This window comes from Garra rufa, chromosome 3, assembly GCF_049309525.1.
Source record: "Garra rufa chromosome 3, GarRuf1.0, whole genome shotgun sequence".
Classification (NCBI taxonomy): domain Eukaryota; kingdom Metazoa; phylum Chordata; class Actinopteri; order Cypriniformes; family Cyprinidae; genus Garra; species Garra rufa.
Window position 1 is genome coordinate 59,188,554 of NC_133363.1, and position 19,516 is coordinate 59,208,069.

At 30.9% G+C, this 19,516-nt stretch overlaps 2 protein-coding genes across 2 annotated transcripts in view; both read left to right on the forward strand.

Moving 5' to 3' along the window:
• LOC141331683 (aryl hydrocarbon receptor nuclear translocator 2-like) overlaps window positions 1-19,516 on the forward strand; it is a 366,477-nt gene that overhangs the window by 276,366 nt on the left and 70,595 nt on the right. The gene's annotated exons all lie outside the window — the stretch shown is intronic.
• The window catches only part of LOC141332471 (aryl hydrocarbon receptor nuclear translocator 2-like), a 62,197-nt gene that overhangs the window by 25,358 nt on the left and 17,323 nt on the right, over window positions 1-19,516 (forward strand). The window contains exon 6 of the mRNA XM_073837607.1: window positions 4,744-4,895. Within this exon, the coding sequence (XP_073693708.1) occupies window positions 4,744-4,895 (152 nt within the window). The remainder of the gene's footprint in view (window positions 1-4,743; window positions 4,896-19,516) is intronic.

Genomic DNA, 19,516 nt, shown 5'->3' on the forward strand with positions numbered 1-19,516 from the left:
TCAGTTTTACTGTTAGTACAATGTTATACCCATAATTGTTAGTACAATGTTAGTACAACGTTATACCCATAATATTATACCCATAATTTTTGGGTATAATATGTCACAGTTTACTTTATTTTGCTATTCTCACTTACATAAATGAACTATAGTGTTCTGAACCCACCCAAAAAATCTGGTATAATTTTTGGTTAGACTGTAATATATAAGAATCCAAAAGCTAACAAAAATGACAAAAGCGCATAAAAGCAAAAAAAAAAAAAAAATGTAATTATAATAATAAAACTTCTTATCAGTCTCACAGACTGTAGATTGATACCGGTTATCAGTAATTGGTTTTAAAATCTAAATAATGATCAGTATCGGCTGAAATTTCTATATTCAAGCATCCCTAATCAGTCATTGAACCTTCTGTTTCTCAGATTACGGTAAATTCAAATGGTTTGCTATTTTAATCTTGCATGAAAGACTGTGATATGACTTGCATTGATATTTCCCAGTATATTAAACTCTGTAGCAGCTTTAAGGACACAGTCAACAAGCTTTGTCCTTTCTTCAATTCAGGTGTTTACTGCCTGACTATGTATATATCTCAGTTTATTACTACCAAGCTGCAAAAAAGAAAAAAAAGCCCTTCAGTGACTCTATTTGCAGCTCTTTTCACGTAAATGTCAAGGCATCGTGAGGTGCTTCTGTTGAGAGGCGCATTGAAACCTTGATGTGAGTCGTGTGTCTTCAGGTTTGGTTTGAGACACAATGAACTCTGGGATCTGTTTAAAAAGTTAAAGGTAACGTCCTGAAAAAATGTTTGTCTCTTTCCCTCCTGAGATCTGAGAAAGGGAAAGTGGCCTATTGTCGCCAAGAATAAAATCCCATATCCTTTCTCTCTCAAAGCAGGACATACATCCAAAAAAAGTCAAGTTTCTATTTTTCGTCTTTTAACCCTTGTGCGAAGCAAAGGCTTATGGACATTTTTTGTCCATTTCAGTTTTTTTTTTTTTTTGTTATAAGTGTGCCTGTGTTAATGCCAACTGCATACATTTTGGCCCAGGTGTTTATTTTTATTGAAATTTTAATATTTCACCCTCATTTCCTTCAAAGAATCTGTTTTACCCTCCGTACAAAAAATACTCACACTCAGAACCTTAAGGACAAAAATGTCCACATTGAAACCCATTAAAACTGCAATTTTTGAACCCAGGGCCATTCGACTATAAAATAATAGGCATTCATTCTATTGGCAAGGCTTCAAATTTTACATTTTTACAATTTTTTACTAGATTCTGCCTTTTTTTTTTTTTTCAAATTTGGCATATAAATTACTACATTAAAAATGTAAATGCCTCAAAATGAATGTTGTTGTTCTTCACTGACACACCCAAGAATCTAATAAGCAAAGGAACAAAAAAAATCTGTTTAGCATTTAGTATATGGAAATTAACTACTATTTTTTTTTTTTTTCATAAAAAAACACCTGTGGCATTATGTAAACAAACCAGCATTTAAAGGGTTACAATTCTAAAAAAATAATGATGAATGTTTGGTATCTATGGATAGAACAGATGCTGGTTAAAAATCAACATCAGTGAAAGTGAAAAAAAAATATTAATAAATCATATTTTTATGACCATATTTTTATTTTTGTCCATTTTGCACCTATGCGTAACTCTTTTTTTTTTTCTTTTAACTCACTTGAAGTGCAGCCTTCTGTCCTCTTTGTTTAAGAGAGCCATTTTCGTCACACACTTTATAAGGTTTTTTTGAACTCTGAAGATCTTTCTCGTTGTCTTTCATGCACTGTTGAGTGGAAAGTTGTTTTCTCTGAACACACCTTGTTTATTTAAAGCAATCTGTGTATTTGGATGGGCAAGCATTGCTTTAAGTGACAATAGAGGTGACTGTGTGGAGAGCATGTGGATGAGGTTCATATTCCGACTTTAGCTCAAAATGAGCCAGTCTTGAAGACAAATTGAGATCTTGTTCCTCATACATAATTTTCTTTCACAGCGTAATGTGAGGAATATTGTTCATGTGTTGCTACATGGAGTTCCGGAAAAAAAAAAAGCCTCCATGTATCCTAGAAAAACCGATGATGGTAGATTTTCCACTGAGGTAAACGTTGTTAGTCATTGACAGTCTCTTTAGTGCAGCGTGTTTGATTGTTTTCTGAATTGAATCACTCATGTCAACAGCATCAATGAGGGAAAGATTATCATTCTTGCATAAAGCATATAATATTCCTCATGTTCTCAATTCCTAAAGCAAATTTGTGTTCACATTTGGCATTCGACGAGCGTTAATTTGGATCTTGGTGGGGGACATTTGATAATAGGTTTGGTATTTGCTGTAGGAACCGATTGGTCATATTTTGCTCATTCTTTCACCGATTACAGTCATTCTGCACTCATGTCGAGCGTGAAAATAAAGACCCTGGTAGGGTTGCACCAGCCATTTGTTTCCTACAAGGCTTAGCAACAACTAGCTAGTTTGTATTTCAACATTAGTTCTCAAGGCAGAGCTTATCTAGGTCTTAACTTCTTTGCAAACTAATATTTGCATAATATGACGTCTGCCTTCATTAATCTAATAGCAAGCTTTAAAAAATTGTTAGCAGAAGTTGTCGAAATGCAGTGAATTTTAGTTCTAACTTTGACTAATGCTTTGACTAAAAATACAATTATAAAATACCCACGACAGTGTCATTGTTATTGAAATGAATAAGAAGCAATAAATAATTGCTGAACTTATTTATGCATTTATTTACTTTCCTACAGCAAATACCAAACCTATTATCAAGGTTTATATTGGGCTTGTGTCGTTTTCAAGTCATTTATTCACATAATGTTCTCTCTCATAAAATGTAAATGAGTGTAAAGGTCAACATCATCATTGTGTCTAAATGATTGAAGTCTGACAGGTAAACCATGAGCATATTGATGCAATTCAGTCAATCTACTGTTTTATTCTAACATTTACTCCTGGTACTAAATATGAGATGTGTTTCAAGTTTAACCGTGCAACGCAGACATATTTAGTTGTGCGCAAATTGTAACTTAAAGGGATAGTTCACACCAAAATGAAAATTTCTCATATCATTTCAAACCCATAGCTTTGTTCATCTTTTGAACAGAAATTAAGATATTTTTGATTAAGTCTGAGGCTTTATGATTTTTTAAGGGTTGAAATTAGGTTGAACCACTGATTTCACTATTTTAGCGATGTTTTTAGTACCTTTCTAGGCCTTGAATGTGTCAGTTGCATTGCTGCCTATGCAGGTTCAGAAAGCCGTCGGCAGGGCCTAAAATTAACATTCGCCAAACGCCAAATGCGAGTAAAAATTGCCGTTGGCGAGTATATGTAACAGAGTCAGTTGCCAGTTGGCGGGTTAAACTTCTACGAAATATAACAATGCAATGTAATGTAAACAACAGCCAGCTTTGTAAAGAGATTCACTGATTCTGAAGTGAATAAAATAATATTTTCTGTCATAATCATCAAGAGCGAATCAAATAATAACGTAAAGAGTTGGGAGAAAATCGGATATGTGTCAGATCTGCGTTATGGGCATCAGGTTTTAAAGAGACCGCGCTGCTTTTAAAGTGAAACCTGCTGAAGTCTGTCATTAATGTAAATCAAAGAACAAAAAAAGCGATTTCATCATTTGACTGCTCTAGTCACTTATTAACTTTTGTAGCTTGAATAAAGATGAATCTGTATAGTTTATGCATATACAATTTATAGTTTAGAAATAAAAGCTAAAAATAAGAAATAATCACTTTCAATTATATTGTTGAATGGCTATAATTAAAAGGTAAAATTTAGGAAAATGCATTTAATAGAGACACCAGTAGCTAAACAAATTACAAACATTGTTAAGTATGTTAAGTCATTGTAGTAGTAATAACTAGGGGTGCAACGGTTCAACTTACTCACGGTTCGGTTTGTATGACGGTTTTAGAGTCACGGTTTCGGTACGGTTCTGTATGTGCTATGTTTAGGGGGAAAAAAGAAATAAGAATAATCTAACTACAAGCAACAGCACAAATAAATACAATAGAGTAAAGATACAAATAAAATAAACAGTAATTTTTCGGTTTTTAGGTAGGTCTAACATTAGTTTTTTAGGTACAGAAACTAAATAAAATGATCAAATGTAAAAAAGCATTGCATATTTTACAGTATAAATTGAAGCTTAATCTTTATTAAAGTTACAAAAGCTACTCAATCAAGAGAAGTGAGTGATTTCCTTGTTATTGCTGTTTGGTAAATTGCTGTCAATTTAAGATACTTAACGTTTAGCCGGCTATGTCTGCTAGGATACTTGCCAAGACTGGAATTTTGACAATTTTTTTTGTGTGAATTTGTCCATTCAAACTCAATAAAAGAGAATATTTGCGTGCGTTGTGAGGCTTGGGTTTGCACCCTTGGAATGAGCGCATATACAGATCTTCTCACTTCTCACTGCGTGCACGAGTTTGCGTCTTATGGCTCTTAAATGTTGAAACTGGCCAAGCTTAAATGAGTTTAGTTTAAGTCCAGATAGAAATGTGTGCTGTCCAGGTCTCACCTGCACACAAGCGCTATCAGCACCCGGGAGACGACGGAATAAATGACTGCTCATATTCCAGCATACGGCACTCACGTTGTGACTTGTTGGTGCAACTAGCCTTCAGTTTGGTTTGTAAAGATGTAAATACATGTGATGTTAACTGATGTCCTCCTGTGTTGTTCTGTTGTGTTTAGGTGGTCAAGCTGAAAGGGCAGGTTCTCTCGGTCATGTACCGGTTCCGGATGAAGAACCGAGAGTGGATGCTCATCAGAACCAGCAGTTTCACCTTCCAGAACCCATATTCAGACGAGATCGAGTACATCATCTGCACCAACACCAATGTCAAGTATGTCAAACCTTCTCATCTCATCTCTTTAGAACATACTCATTATACTTTAATTGAAACGCCTAATATGACTAATCTGACTGCTCATATAATTTCAAATTGTGATGCACCGAAATGAATGAATTTTCAGTTTTGGTCAAAACAGTTTTGGAGTTCTGAAATTATTGACGTTTAAACATCATTTCTTCAATGCTGTGTTTTGACAGTGTCAGTGTTTATTTTGTTTACACAATGTGGATAATCTAAGTTAGGGCTGAGTTAAAAATATTGAATTCTCGTTTTTAATCGATTTTCATTTTTACGAAACAAAATTGATTTCTAAATTCCAAGAATCTATCAGTTTGAATGGAAGATTGTAGCTCATCTTCCATCCAATAAATTGCGCTAAGACTCGTGCTTTGCTTTTAATATGAAACAGTCTCAGATTTTCAAATTATGTTCATTTTACAGAATTCAAACAATAAATGGCGTTTTGGCGCTGTTTAATGTGAAGTGACAGATCACTGTAACGCCTTCAAGAGAAGTGGCAGTGCAAAGTGCACTTGAACTGATCATCTCATCCACTTTAGCTAGTTACAGCATGGAAAAAACACGCATGAATGTTTTTCTTATAGTAAAAGGAAGAGTACAGCTTACTGAAATCTGTATCCAGTCTTATGTGATCGCTCTATCAGTGTTTCAACTGCGGAAAGACGTCAATATAACAGCTTGTAAACAATATGTCACATAACGTCACATTTGCCTCAGGAAAAAAAAAAAACATATTTAGTGACCATACGCTCATTAGTCAGCTAGAAAAAGTTCTGGAGAGGAGAATTTTGCTGAATATGCACTAGCAGTTAGAAGTTTTTTTTTGTTTTGTTTTTTTAAAGAAGTCTTTTCTGCACATCATGCCTGAATTTATTCAATTTAAAATATCAGCAAAAGCAGTAATATTGTGAAATATTTTTACTCTTTAAAATAACTGCTTTCTATTTGAATATATTTTACAATTTAATTTATTCCTGTGATTTAAAGTTAAATTTTCAGCATCATTACTCCAGTCTTCAGTGTCACATGATTCTTCAAAAATCATTCTAATATGCTGATTTGCTGTTTAAGATATTTTTTTATTATTATTATCAATATTTGAAACAGTTGAGTACATTTTTTTCAGGATTATTTGATGAATAGATTGATTCAAATATTAGCATTCGTCTGAAATAAAAAGCATGTAACATTATACACTAAGACTTCTTTAAAAAACATTAAAAATCTTAGTGTTCAAAAACTTTTGACTGGTAGTGTATGTGTCATATAACATATTCATTATAATGTATACTGTTCTTCAATATTTATTATATGTTTGCATAAATCTTGTCAAGTTTATGACAGCCACTATCTAAATGATTATATTAAAAAAAAAAGAATTGGAGTAGAAATATAATTGTCATTGTAAAGTTCGTATTACAACTTTATTATTATAAAACCTTTGTGTAATTTGTGTTAACTCTCGTCTATATTTTACAGCATTAGTTGATTTTTTTTTCCTCGAGAAAATTTACTGTTTACTATATCTAATATAAATCCAAAATAATCAGTATTGAATCGAATCAAAATCAGAATCCAGTTGAATCGCAAGCTTGTGAATAGAAATCTAATCAAATCGTGAAATTTGTGCCAATATTGGGTAAACATGTCAGCAGTGTAGATGCTAGTGCTAGCTTACCATATCAGTTTCTTGTTTTTCATCAATCTTCATTTTGATGATGCAACACATGTACATCAATATTATAATCGTGAGAATAAAACAACTTGTACACAGTATGTCACATCTCTTTTACCTCAGAAAAGTCATTTAATGGCTATAAGCTCATTAGTCAACTCTTCGTTTAGTCATATTTGCCTCCTTTGCAGTTAAAAGTGACCAAAGCCTTAAAAAGTAACTCTTTTTTTTTTTTCTTCAGGAAAATCAATGAAATACATTTTTGTTCAATAATATTTTGTGAGGAGTTTTTATGAAACTATGCAATATTTTTAGAATTGTAATGAACAATTTTTTCACTAGAATTAATCCTTTTTTATTTATTTAATAATTTATTTATTATTTTTCAATAAATGAAACATTTCACATTAAAATTGCTTTATTGCTGAACACTTTTTTTTAGACACAGTGGCTGATTTGTAGCTTGTACCACCAAAAGATTCTCTGAATTATTGCCATTTTTCGTATTTCCTGTTCATTTCCTATGTCGGTCATTTTGGACTGTAAAGGAGCCAAGTGTGACTATTAAATTTTTTTTGACCCTTTAACATATCCAAATCATGCTAGTGATTTTTTTGTGTGCTCACATAGCTAATGCAACAAAAGTCACCAAGTGTCATCTCATTCCAATGAAGCTACGATTTTTAAAATTTCAAAACATACAATTTTTCAGACAAAAATGACTGAAGAGACTGTTTAATGTTTGTATTTCAACATCAAATTGGGGTAGAAACATAATTATATAATTAAAAAGTTTATTTAATAACTTAAGTGCAATTTAAATTGTGTACTGTATTTGTTTTTCACTGTAAAATGTTTTCACCAGTTTCAACTTAAAAACTTAAGTCTAGCAGCTGCCTTAAAATGTTAAGTTAAATCAACTTAAGTCATTTAAACTCACAAGTTAAATCAACTCATTTTTATTGTAATAAGTTAAAATGACTTGTAGTTTTAAGCTGCTTTAACTTAAAAACTTAAGGCAGCTGCTGAACCAGTTAAATCTGGTGAAAACTTTTTACAGTGTATATGGGTTTGGTATGCTTTAGATTTTTGGCTAATGTAAATTTTGTTTTTGAATACAAAAGTTAATTTTGGTCCATTACTAATTGCAAACTTTCACATCAGTATATAAACAAGTGCTCTTCTTCTGATGACTGATGGTTTGAGTAGTTTCTGTAATTAGCACCAGTCTGCCACAACCATGTGACCAGCCTCGAGACGTTTGGGCCTCTGTGGCCTCCAGCCTGAAATCAATACCATTTATTCTCCTTCTGTTTAACACTTCTGAAGTATTAGCCTGTTCAGCTAGTGTTGGCAGAATGGGCTTGATTTATGCCCACACAGGTCCTGCAAACTTGTAGATGTGCATTTAAAGCAGGCTGTATTTACTTTGCCCTCAGGTGCAACTTAGGGGGTGTATTTCTTTTGTCTTTTAGGGTGGGTTTGTTTAAAGACATGGTCCAGGGAGGTCAAAATAGTCAGTATTTTGCAGTACATATTAAGTTACCCTGTTAAAATGGCTAAAGAGAGCATTTAACTGAAATGAATCCTCATATGTGACCCTGGACCACAAAACCAGTCATAAGGGTCAATTTTTTGAAATTGAGTTTTATACATGATCTGAAAGCTTAATAAATAAGCTTTCTAGTGATGCATGGTTTGTTAGTATAGGACAATATTTGGAAAATCTGAAATCTGAGGGTGCAAAAAAATCTAAATATTGATAAAATCACCTTTAAGGTTGTCCAAATGAAATTCTTAGCAATGCATTTACTAATCAGAAATTAAGTTTTGATATATTTACGGTAGCTAATTTACAAAATTACCTTATGGAACATGATCTTAACTTAATATCCTAATGATTTTTGGCATAAAAGAAAAAATGTATAATTTTGACCCATGCAATGTATTTTTGGCTATTGCTACGAATATAACCATCCAACTTAAGACTGGTTTTGTGGTCCAGGATCACATATGTGACTGATTTTGAAAGTGAAATGAGAGGCTTGACCCCTTTTTAGCCTTAGTGTTAGCTTAGTGTTGCTAAGCTAACAATGCCACTATAAATATTGACTAAAGCAGTTCTGTTTTTAATAACACTGCTCTTTTTACAAATAGATTAAATCTAGTTAGTGAATTTTTGTGTAGTTTCTGCTAAAAAAATACAACATTAAAACATCTCTGGTTGTTAGCTAGAAACATAAGCTTTTAGCTGTTCTCCTAGCTAGGCCAAGCTAGTTAGGTTGGACTGTTTTGATTAGCTGTTGAGGCTGTTTTAAGCTAGCCCTGTTGAAAAAAAAAACAGCATGTGCTGTTTAGGTAGGTTTTGATGCTGTGATGCTGGTTTAAGATGGTCCTTAGCTGGTTTATGCTGGTCTCTAGCTGGTCCTAGCACATGACCAGCTTAAACCAGTTAAGGACCAGCATAAACCAGTTAAACCAGTATCCCAGCATCAAAACCTACCTAACCAGCATATGCTGTTTTTTTTTCAACAGGGAGTTTAAGCTACACTCTTAAAAATAAAGGTGCTTCACGATGCCATAGAAGAACCTTTTTTGTCTAAATGGTTCTATAAAGAACCTTTAACATCTTTCTGTTTTACAAAAAGGTTCTTTTTGGCGGAAAAGATTCTTTAGATTATAAAAATGTAAGAAAGAGATGGTTCTTTACAGAACCTTTGACTGAATTGTTCTTTGTGGAACCAAAAATGGTTCTTCTATTTTTAAGAGTGTAGGTTATGACTACAAGGCTAGCTTTAGGTTTGTGTACTTTGAATTATGGGTAGTTTCTAGCTTGGCAAACAGCGGTTTCGAAGTAGCTTCCGCAACACTGCTAATGAATGCTAATGAAATCGGGTCTGTTACAAAACGGACATTCCCCTCTTCCATGGTCCATAAACTTTCTCATCATTTCATAATTTCCTCAGCAGTAATTCTTTTCACACAATGAAAAACAAGGGAGTCTTTGCACATTGTAATGTTTGAGCTCTCATTATGTTCTCTGTGTGTTTGTTTTGTGTGCCGAATAAGTGTTCATATACTGCTCTAGATTTCCACGCTACTGAACACGGAGGAAACGATTATGTCGCCCACGAGAGAACCTGGGTTTGCAATGATTTCTAGGTTGCGTATATTATGAAAAGTTATGTCTGTGAGATCAGGATGCAGAAATGATCTCTTTGTGTCTGTCTTGTTTATAAGGTCTAATGTCAGGCCTTATATCTATATATTACAGTTTTTTTTTTAAATTGTGAGCTTTTAGCCTCTACTGCAAACCATATCTGTTTTTATACAAGGCGTTTTTGGCCTGTCTGAGTCTAACAGTGTCTGACTTTGGTGGAATAAGGTGTGTGTGTGCCTGTAAACACCTGAGTGATTGTGTGTGTGTTGTACTTTTGGGAGAGTGTGAATATATGGGAGACATTCATCACACATGGCATCATCTATCTCAGACTCCCCAGCCCATGTGGAAGAATGCCGGAATGAGTCGCCCTGAGGGCGTTTTCTCTGAGGAGGCTAGAAAGGCAGAGCCTCCTTAAAAGTACAATTGGACAAGAAAATTATTAGTTTCACAAAAATAAAAATAAAAAAGCCCAGAAATTGCGAAATGAGAGATTAAATGGTGTGTAAATCATCTTCTGAAAGCGATATCAGCAAATGACGGTTCAGATGAAGACAGTCTCCTTAACCTCTTTTTAGCTTATTGTGTTCTCATTGAGATTTTGTAGAATGCCGTAAATGTGAGGTGAGTAACAGTGAAATTAAAAGGATGTTTTAGTAGTTTTTTTTTTTTAAATGTTCATATACAGTTTTTTAAAAGTTTGGGTTCAGTAAGATGTTGTTGTTGTTGTTGTTGTTGTTAAAAAATATATATTTTATTCAGCAAGGATGCATTAAATTGATCAAAAGTGGCAGTAAAGACATTTATCATTTTAAAAAAGATTTCTATTTAAAATAAACATTGTTCTTTTGAACTTTATATTTGTCAAAGAATCCAAAAAAAAAAAAACCTCACAATTTCAGAAGATGATTTACACACCATTTAATCTCTTATTTCACAATTTTGGGGCTTTTTATTTTTATTTTTGTGAAACTAATAATTTTCTTGTCCAATTGTACTTTTAGAGAGGCTCTGCCTTTCTAACTTCCTCAGAGAAAATAATTAATAAAAAACATACAGAAATCTTTTGTAACATTTATAAATGTATTTTCATTTGTATTCGTCAAAGAATCAAAAAAAAAAAAAAAATCACAATTTCTACAAAAAAATGAAGTGGCACACAAGACGAGCATTTGAGGTCAAAATATATAAATAGTAATTTTTTTTATTAATTCGAAATGAAAGGAATTAATTAGAAATCAAAGGTGTTATACTATTATATAATAATATCTTTAAATTGTAGTTAAAGTTTAAATCATTTGGCTTTGTGTTTTTTTTTTTCATTTTAGTAGGTTTTTATATATATGTGTGTGTGTGTGTGTGTGTGTGTGTGTGTGTGTGTGTGTGTGTGTGTGTGTGTGTGTGTGTGTGTATAGTTTTTATAAAAGTTTGGGGTCAGTATAATTTTTTGTTGTTGTTAGAAATTAATTCTTTTAATCAGCAAGGATCCATTAAATTGATCAAAAGTGGCAGTAAAGACATGTATTCATTTATATTGTTACAAAAGATTTCTATTTGAAACAAACATTGTTCTTTTGAACTTTATATTCAACAAAGAATAAAGTCACAATTTTAGCAATTGAAGCGTCATTTTTTGCATTTAATTGATCAAATGAAAATACATTTATAATGTTACAAAAGATTTCTGTGTGTTTTTATTAATTATTTTCTCTGAGGAGGCTAGAAAGGCAGAGCCTCTCTGAAAGTACAATTGGACAAGAAAATTATTAGTTTCACAAAAATAAAAATAAAAAGCCCAGAAATTGTGAAATAAGAGATTAAATGGTGTGTAAATCACCTTCTGAAAGCGATATCAGCAAATGACGGTTCAGATGGAGACAGTCTCCTTAACCTCTTTTTAGATTATTGTGTTCTCATTGAGATTTTGTAGAATGCCGTGAATGTGAGGTGAGTAACAGTGAAATTAAAAGGTTGTTTTTGTCATTTTAGTAGTTTTTTTTAATGTTCATATACAGTTTTTATAAAAGTTTGGGTTCAGTAAGATGTTGTTGTTGTTAAATTGATCAAAAGTGGCAGTAAAGACATTTATCATTTTAAAAAAGATTTCTATTTAAAATAAACATTGTCCTTTTGAACTTTATATTCGTCAAAGAATCCAAAAAAAAAAAATCTACAAAAATATGAAGCAGCACACAAGACGAGCATTTGAGGTTAAAATATATAAATTGTAATTATTTTTTAGAAGTTAATTAGAAATGAAAGGTGTTATACTATCATAAAATATCTTTAAATTGTAGTTAAAGTTTAAATAATTTTGCTTTGTGTTTTTTTTTTTCCTTTTTAGTAGGTTTATATATATATATATGTATGTATGTATGTATGTGTGTGTGTGTGTGTGTGTGTGTGTGTGTGTATAGTTTTTATAAAAGTTTGGGGTCAGTAAGTTTTTTTTGTTGTTAAAAAAAATATTTTATTCAAAAAGGATGCATTAAAAGTGGCAGTAAAGACAATTATAATGTTACTGTTTCTTTTGAACTTTATATTCATCAAAGAATCCAAAGAAAAGACACAATTTATACACAAATATGAAGCGGCACAAGTTTGTGTAATTACACAGTGTAGTTAAAAATATTCCAAAAAAACAATTTCTTTACGACTGAAAAAAGAAAGACAGGAACATCTTGGATGACAAGGGGGTGAGTACATTATCTGCAAACGTTTTGTTCTGGAAGTGAACTTCTTAAAATTATTCATAAGTGGCAGTGAAGACATTTATAATGTTACAGAAGACTTCTATTTGAAACAAACATTTTTCTTTTCAACTTTATATTCACCAAAGAATCCAAAAAAGTCACAATTTCTACAAAAACATGAAGCGGCACAAGTTGTGTAATTTTTAGTCATTTTTGCATTTAATTGATCAAAGGAAAATACATTTATAAGAAATATTTGTTATGTTATTAATTTATCTCTGAGGAAGCTAGAAAGACAGAGCCTCCTTAAAAACTGGACAGGAAAGTTATTAGTTTTACAAAAATAGAACCAAAAAAGCCCCAAAATTGCGAAATAAGAGATTAATTGGTGTGTAAATCATCTTCTGAAAGTGATATCAGCAAATGAAGGTTCATTTTAGGTTTTTTTGCCTCTTTTGAGATTTTATAGCATAATGTGAATGTGAGACAAGTAACTGCAAAATGAAGGGTGCAGTGTTATTTTAGTGTCATTGAGATAGTATTATAGTTTTTATATTTTCTGCTTGTTTTAATTGTAGTTAGTTACTGTGTTATGTGTCCTTTTGAGTAGTTTTTTTAATGAATGTATATAGTTTTTATAAAAGTTTGGAGTCCCTAGCTGGTTTTGTTGTTGTTGTCATCCAAGATGTTCATGTCTGTCTTCATTCCTAAAAAAATTTTTTTGAGGCAAACATTTTAGGATTTTTTTCTCTATATAGCGAGCTTCGAAATTGCAGTTTAAATGCAGCTTCAAAGTCTCTAAATGATGCCAGCCGAGGAATAAGGGTCTTATCTAGCGAAACGATTGGTTACAAAATTACAATTTATATACTTTTTAAACTCAAATTAAATTAAATGTTGTGTAAATCACCTTCAAGAAGCGATATCAGCAGAAAAAGGTTCAGATGGAGGCACAGTCTCTTTTTTCCTCTTTTGCCTTTTTTTTAGATTTAGATTTTTCACTTGATTTTATTGAATTTTATATTCATCAAAGAATCCCCCCAAAAAAATCACAATTTCTACAAAAATATGAATTTTTGCATTATTGCACATAGAAAGTGCTTTTGTAACTTTATAAGCAATGCTGTAGAAGTATTGTTCATTCTTAGTTCATGTTAACTAATGTATAGTTATAGTATAATCTATAGTTTAACCTGATACTGTGATTGGCTAATGGCATTGCACAAATAGCGTAAGAAAAACAAGCTTAATTCAACATAATGTCTCTGAAAACAACTCTTAATATCTATTAAATGCAAAACCTTTTTGTTTGAGGGACATTTAGATATTTGTACTGGAGAACAAGACAGAAATACTGATTAGGAGAATACGTTTTGTGCAGTGCACAAGCCAAGAAATCCCTGCGTGAAAAATGGCCAGAAATAAACAAAGCTTTCTCACATTAGGTGTCATTCTCTTCGTTTGACTTTGAGATTATGGGTAAATAATAAGAGCAGCAGGCACCGGTGAGATGAATATTCATGCAGAGCGGAGCCAAGGTGAGACAGCAGCTTCAGGGTGCCAGACTGGCAAACTGCCTGCAAAATAGACAGTGATGCTGCGGGTGAGAGAGGGCATGGAGAGAGAGATAAACACTCACCCCTCAGACAGACGGTGTGGTAGGTAAGCAGATAAGACGTAAACTGCACAAACAGAGCCAAGCGCTCAGTGTTACACACTGACATGTGCTGCGTTTAAAGGAACTGATTAAGAAAATGACAATTTTGCCATTATTTACTCTGCCTTACGTTGCTGTTCTGTGTAAATCATGCAGATCTTCCTGCACAGTGACCATTTATAATCGTCTGTCAAGCTCCAAAAACACCATAAAAGTAGTTCATGTGCTCTATATTCAAGTTCCGACGTCTAATTTAGGTTATTTATGGAGAGTCCCTTGTGCGACGGCTCTCATTCCTCATTCTATATATTTGAACATAGGCGAGAACTAATGATGTTCGGCATAAATTATGTCAGTCTCAATGCAATTGCACCTGAGATTTCAAAGTTTCTGTGGAAGGGAAGATTATCATTGATAAAAATAACATTTATTTTATTAGGTGAAAATCGGTAGCAGAAATGCAGATATGGTTTGGAAGTTCTGTTTATTTCAGTAAAACACTTTATTTGCATAATTATTTCAGAATCCTTTGAAAAGGTTTTAGTTAAAACCTTTAGTTTTAGTTTTTTTAAGAAGTGTCTTCTGCTCACCAAATAATGCATTTATTTGATCAAAATACAAAAAAAAAAAGTGAAATATTATTGCAACTTAAAATGACTGTTGTGTATTTGAATATATTTTAAAATGTAATTTATTCCTGTCATACAAAGCTGAATTTTCAGCATCATTACTCCAGTCTTCAGTGTCACGTCACCCTTCAGAACTCATTCTAATATGATGATTTGCTGTTTAAGAAACATTTATTATTATCAGTGTTGAAAACAGTTGTGCTGTTTTATTTTTTATTTTGTTTATTGGTTTATTTTTATCTTAATTTTTTTCTATCTATTGGCTTTAGGGTAATTTATTCTAATTTTCCTGTTTATAGACATTAAGATAATTTAGTCTAAATCTAATCTATCCATTCTCCAAACCACTTGTCATATGTTTATTTTATTTAATTAAAAATGTTATTTTATTTTATTATTTACCGTTTACTATATATATATATTACCAAGTCTCTTCTGCTGACCAAGCCTGCATTTATTTGATCAAAATACAGTAAAAATTGTGAAAAAAGTGAAATATGATTACAATTTAAAATCACTATTTTCTATTTGTTTCTGTTTAGACACATCAAGATAATTTAATTTAATTTAGTCCAAATCTTTTTTTATTTAAATTTTTATTTTATTTAAATTTATATTGATTTAATTTGTTTTTATTAAGTTTTATTATTCACTGTTTAGTATCTATTCATTACCAAGTCTCTTCTGCTCACTAAAATCACTGTTTTGTATTTGAATATATTTTAAAATGTAATTTATTCCTGTCATTCAAAGCTGAATTTTCAGCATCATTACTCCAGTCTTCAGTGTCACGTCACCCTTCAGAAATCATTAAATATGATGATTTGCTGTTTAAGAAACATTTATTATTATCAGTGTTGAAAACAGTTGTGCCGTTTTATTCTTTATTTTGTTTATTGGTTTATTTTTATCTTAATTTTTTTCTATCTATTTGCTTTAGGGTAATTTAGTCTAATTTTCCTGTTTATAGACATTAAGATAATTTAGTCTAAATATAATCTATCCATTCTCCAAACCACTTGTCATATGTTTATTTTATTTTATTAAAATTTTTATTTTATTTTAATATTTACTGTTTACTATCCTTATATTACCAAGTCTCTTCTGCTCACAAAGCCTGCAAAGCTGAATTTCCAGCATCATTACTTCAGTCTTCAGTTGTTCTTTTATTTTCATTTTCAATTTCTTTCTGTTTAGAAACATCAGTATAATTTTAATCTAATTTAGTCCAAACCTCTTTTTTATTTAAATTATTATTTTATTTAAATTTATAATTTATTTAGTTTTATTATTCACTCTTTAGTATCTATATATTACCAAGTCTCTTCTGCTCACTAAAATCACTGTTTTGTATTTGAATATATTTTAAAATGTAATTTATTCCTGTGATGAAAAGCTGAATTTTCAGCATCATTACTCCAGTCTTCAGTTATATTTCTACGTTTATTTTTTAGCTTTATATTTTGTGCAAAAAAAATTTTTATAGACAATTTAGTCTAATTATAATCCATCCATTCTAACCATTCTCCAAACCACTTGTTGTATGTTTATTTTATTTTATTAAAAAAAAAAATATTTATATTATTTATTTTAATTATTTAAATTTATTTTATTATATTATTCAGTTTAGTATCTTTATATTACCAAGTTTCTTCTGCTCACCAAGCCTACATGTATTTGATCAAAATACAGTAAAAATGATGAAAAAAGTGAAATATTATTACAATTTAAAATCTCTGTTTTGTATTTGAATATATTTTAAAACATGATTTAATCCTGCGACGAAAAGCAGAATTTTCAGCATCATTATTTCAGTCTTGAGAGTCACATGATCCTTCAGAAATCATTATAATATGCTGATTTGCTGCTCAAGAAACATTTCTTATTATTGTTAATATTGAACTGTCTTGTGGAAACCATGATACTTTTTTTAGGATTCTTTGATAAATAGAAAGTTCAAAAGAACAGCATTTAGCTTAATATATTTTTTTAACAATATATATGTCTTTACTGTCACCTTTGGTAAATTTAACGCATCCTTGATGAATAAAAGTATTAATTTCTTTCAAAAAAATCTTAAATGGTAGTGCATGCAAGTAAACATTACTGCTCATTTCTGTGTATTACTGGTTACAGAGTCTGACTGTTAAGATTATGGATCCTCTGATTGTAAAAATGAACTTTTCAAGCCATTTCAGAGTAAATACACATCATTTTAGCAACTAAAAGGCTAAAATGAATGTTAACTTGTTTTTTAGTTCTGTTGCTTGGCCTTAAAGTGATCCGCAATGTTTGTCTTGTATACAGGGTTGCTGAAGGGGACAGGGATGAATCACTAGGGTTCATCTGGGGTTTGAATCTCCAGTCTTTGTGTTTCCAGCTTTAACCACAAGCCCTAGATATGCATCTACAGACATCTCCATATAAAGGACGCACAGCTTTTAGATCCTCAGAACAAACAGATCATTAGCAATTCTGAAACAGAAGTTTAGATATTTTCTTACAGGCGCCAGACAGACACACAGATCACGCCGGCGAGTGCTGGATGAATGCGTGGCATTCAAAGGTGCTGCACTTTAACAACGTTTATTAGCTTTTTTTTTTTTGTTTCGAGAGAACATTTGATACTGTGATATGAATGTTGATATTTTATTGCAGAATAATGTGCTTTTGCTGAGCAAAAGAATGTACAGCCTGCACTTGACAAATGCACTTGAAATTGATTTGGCTCACATGAAACCATAAATACAGTTTTGCGTGGAAAACCAACTCCACAGTTACAATCCTGTTTACCAGAGTTAGTTATTCTTTGTTCTGCCAGGCAGAAACCAATCCAGATGTAGTTTTTAACAAAGATGGAGCTCAAGTCGGCCCTGTTTTGAAAGTTTGTTCTGTTAAAAGCCCAAATAAATGTGTGTTCACGGTGTGTGTGTGTTCACTACTGTGTGTGTGCACTTGGATGGGTTTAACGCAGAGCACAAATTCCTAGTATGGGTCACCATACTTGGCCTCACGTCACCTCCTTTCCTTCCCTTTCCTTTCCAAATGAAGGAAAGGTAATGGCGTGTCTCACTATGTGGCCCAATTACAGCATAAAAACGTCTGCAAGACTGACTCAGCATCTGTGTTTTTGATGTAAGTGTGCTGGTGTCAACTCCAACTTTTTTTAACTAGCTTAACCATCGAAGCCAAACTATCCAGAAAGCATGCTGTAGGTCAGCTTTACAGTCATGGTAATGGGTGAACAACATGGTTGTTAGCGATGGCTCAGAATCACTAGTCCTGAGTAGTACTATTTAGAGGTTGTAGGAAAAATATAACAATAAAATTTGTTGGAAAAAATACATTTTCCATTCATCCACCATTTTATTATTATTATTTTTTTTTTTAATTTTTTGTGCAATTTGGATAAGTTAGTTGTTAATAGAAATTAAGATAATTTTGCCTGATTGTCATCCATCTATCCATTTATTTTTTTTAATCTTATTTTTTTGTGCTTTAAAAAAAAAAATATATATATATATATATATATATAGATATAGATATAGATATATATAGATATAGATTTATATAGAAATTTAGATAATTTAGCCTAATTATAATCCATCCATTCGATCCATTCTCCAAACCACTTTTTATTTCTTTATTTATTTTCTTTTTCTGCCGTAAAGATAAGTTATCCATTTTGTGCAATAAAAATATTAAATATTAATAAATAGATAATTATTATAATTTAAAAGAAAATTATAATCCATCAAATTTATCCTTTCTACAAACCACTTTTTATTTTATTTTATTTTATTTTATTACTTTGTTAAAAAATATTTTTTTTGTGCAAATTGTTTGTCGTTTGTCCATCCATCTTTATTTTTTGTGCAATAGCAATATATTTATATAGAATTTAATTGTCTTAAATTAAGATAATTCAGCCTAATTATAATCTATCCAATTCATCCAATTTTCTCCAAGCCAATATTTATTTTTTATTATTTATTTTATTGTTTTTTTGTTGTTGTTTTTAATTTAATTTAAATGTTTGTTTATTTTTTTATTGTTTTGTGCAATAAGGATAAGTTTGCCTGATTTATTTTTATTTTAAATCCATCCAATTTATTTTTGTTTATTTTTTTTTATTTTAATTTATTTTTTTGTGCAGTAAGGATAAGTTTGCCTGATTGACCATATTTTTTTTTCTGTATTTTTTGTGCACTAAAAATATTTTTATATAGAAATTAAGATAATTTCACCTAATTACAATCCAATCCAATTTATCCATTTTCCAAACCATTTATCCATTTTTTTAATTATCTTGAATTAAGATAATTCAGCCTAATTATAATCTATCCAATTTTCTCCAAGTCAATTTTTATTTTTTATTATTTATTTTATTTTTTTATTTTTTTTATTTTTTTTATTTAATTTAATTTAAATGTTTGTTTATTTTTTAATTGTTTTGTGCAATAAGGATAAGTTTGCCTGATCCATTTCATTTGATTTTTTCTGTATTTTTTTGTGCAATAAAAAAAAGATATAATTTTGCCTAAATATAATCCATACAATTTATCCATTCTCCAAACCACTTTTTATTTTATTTTAATGTATTTTGTTTAATTTAATATATATATATATATATATATTATATATATATATTATATCTCAATTTATTTTATTTTTATTTTAAATCCATCCAATTTATCCATTCTCCAAGCCAATTTTTATTTTATTAATTATTTTATTATTTTATTTATTTTTTTGTAGTTTTAATTTAATTTTAATT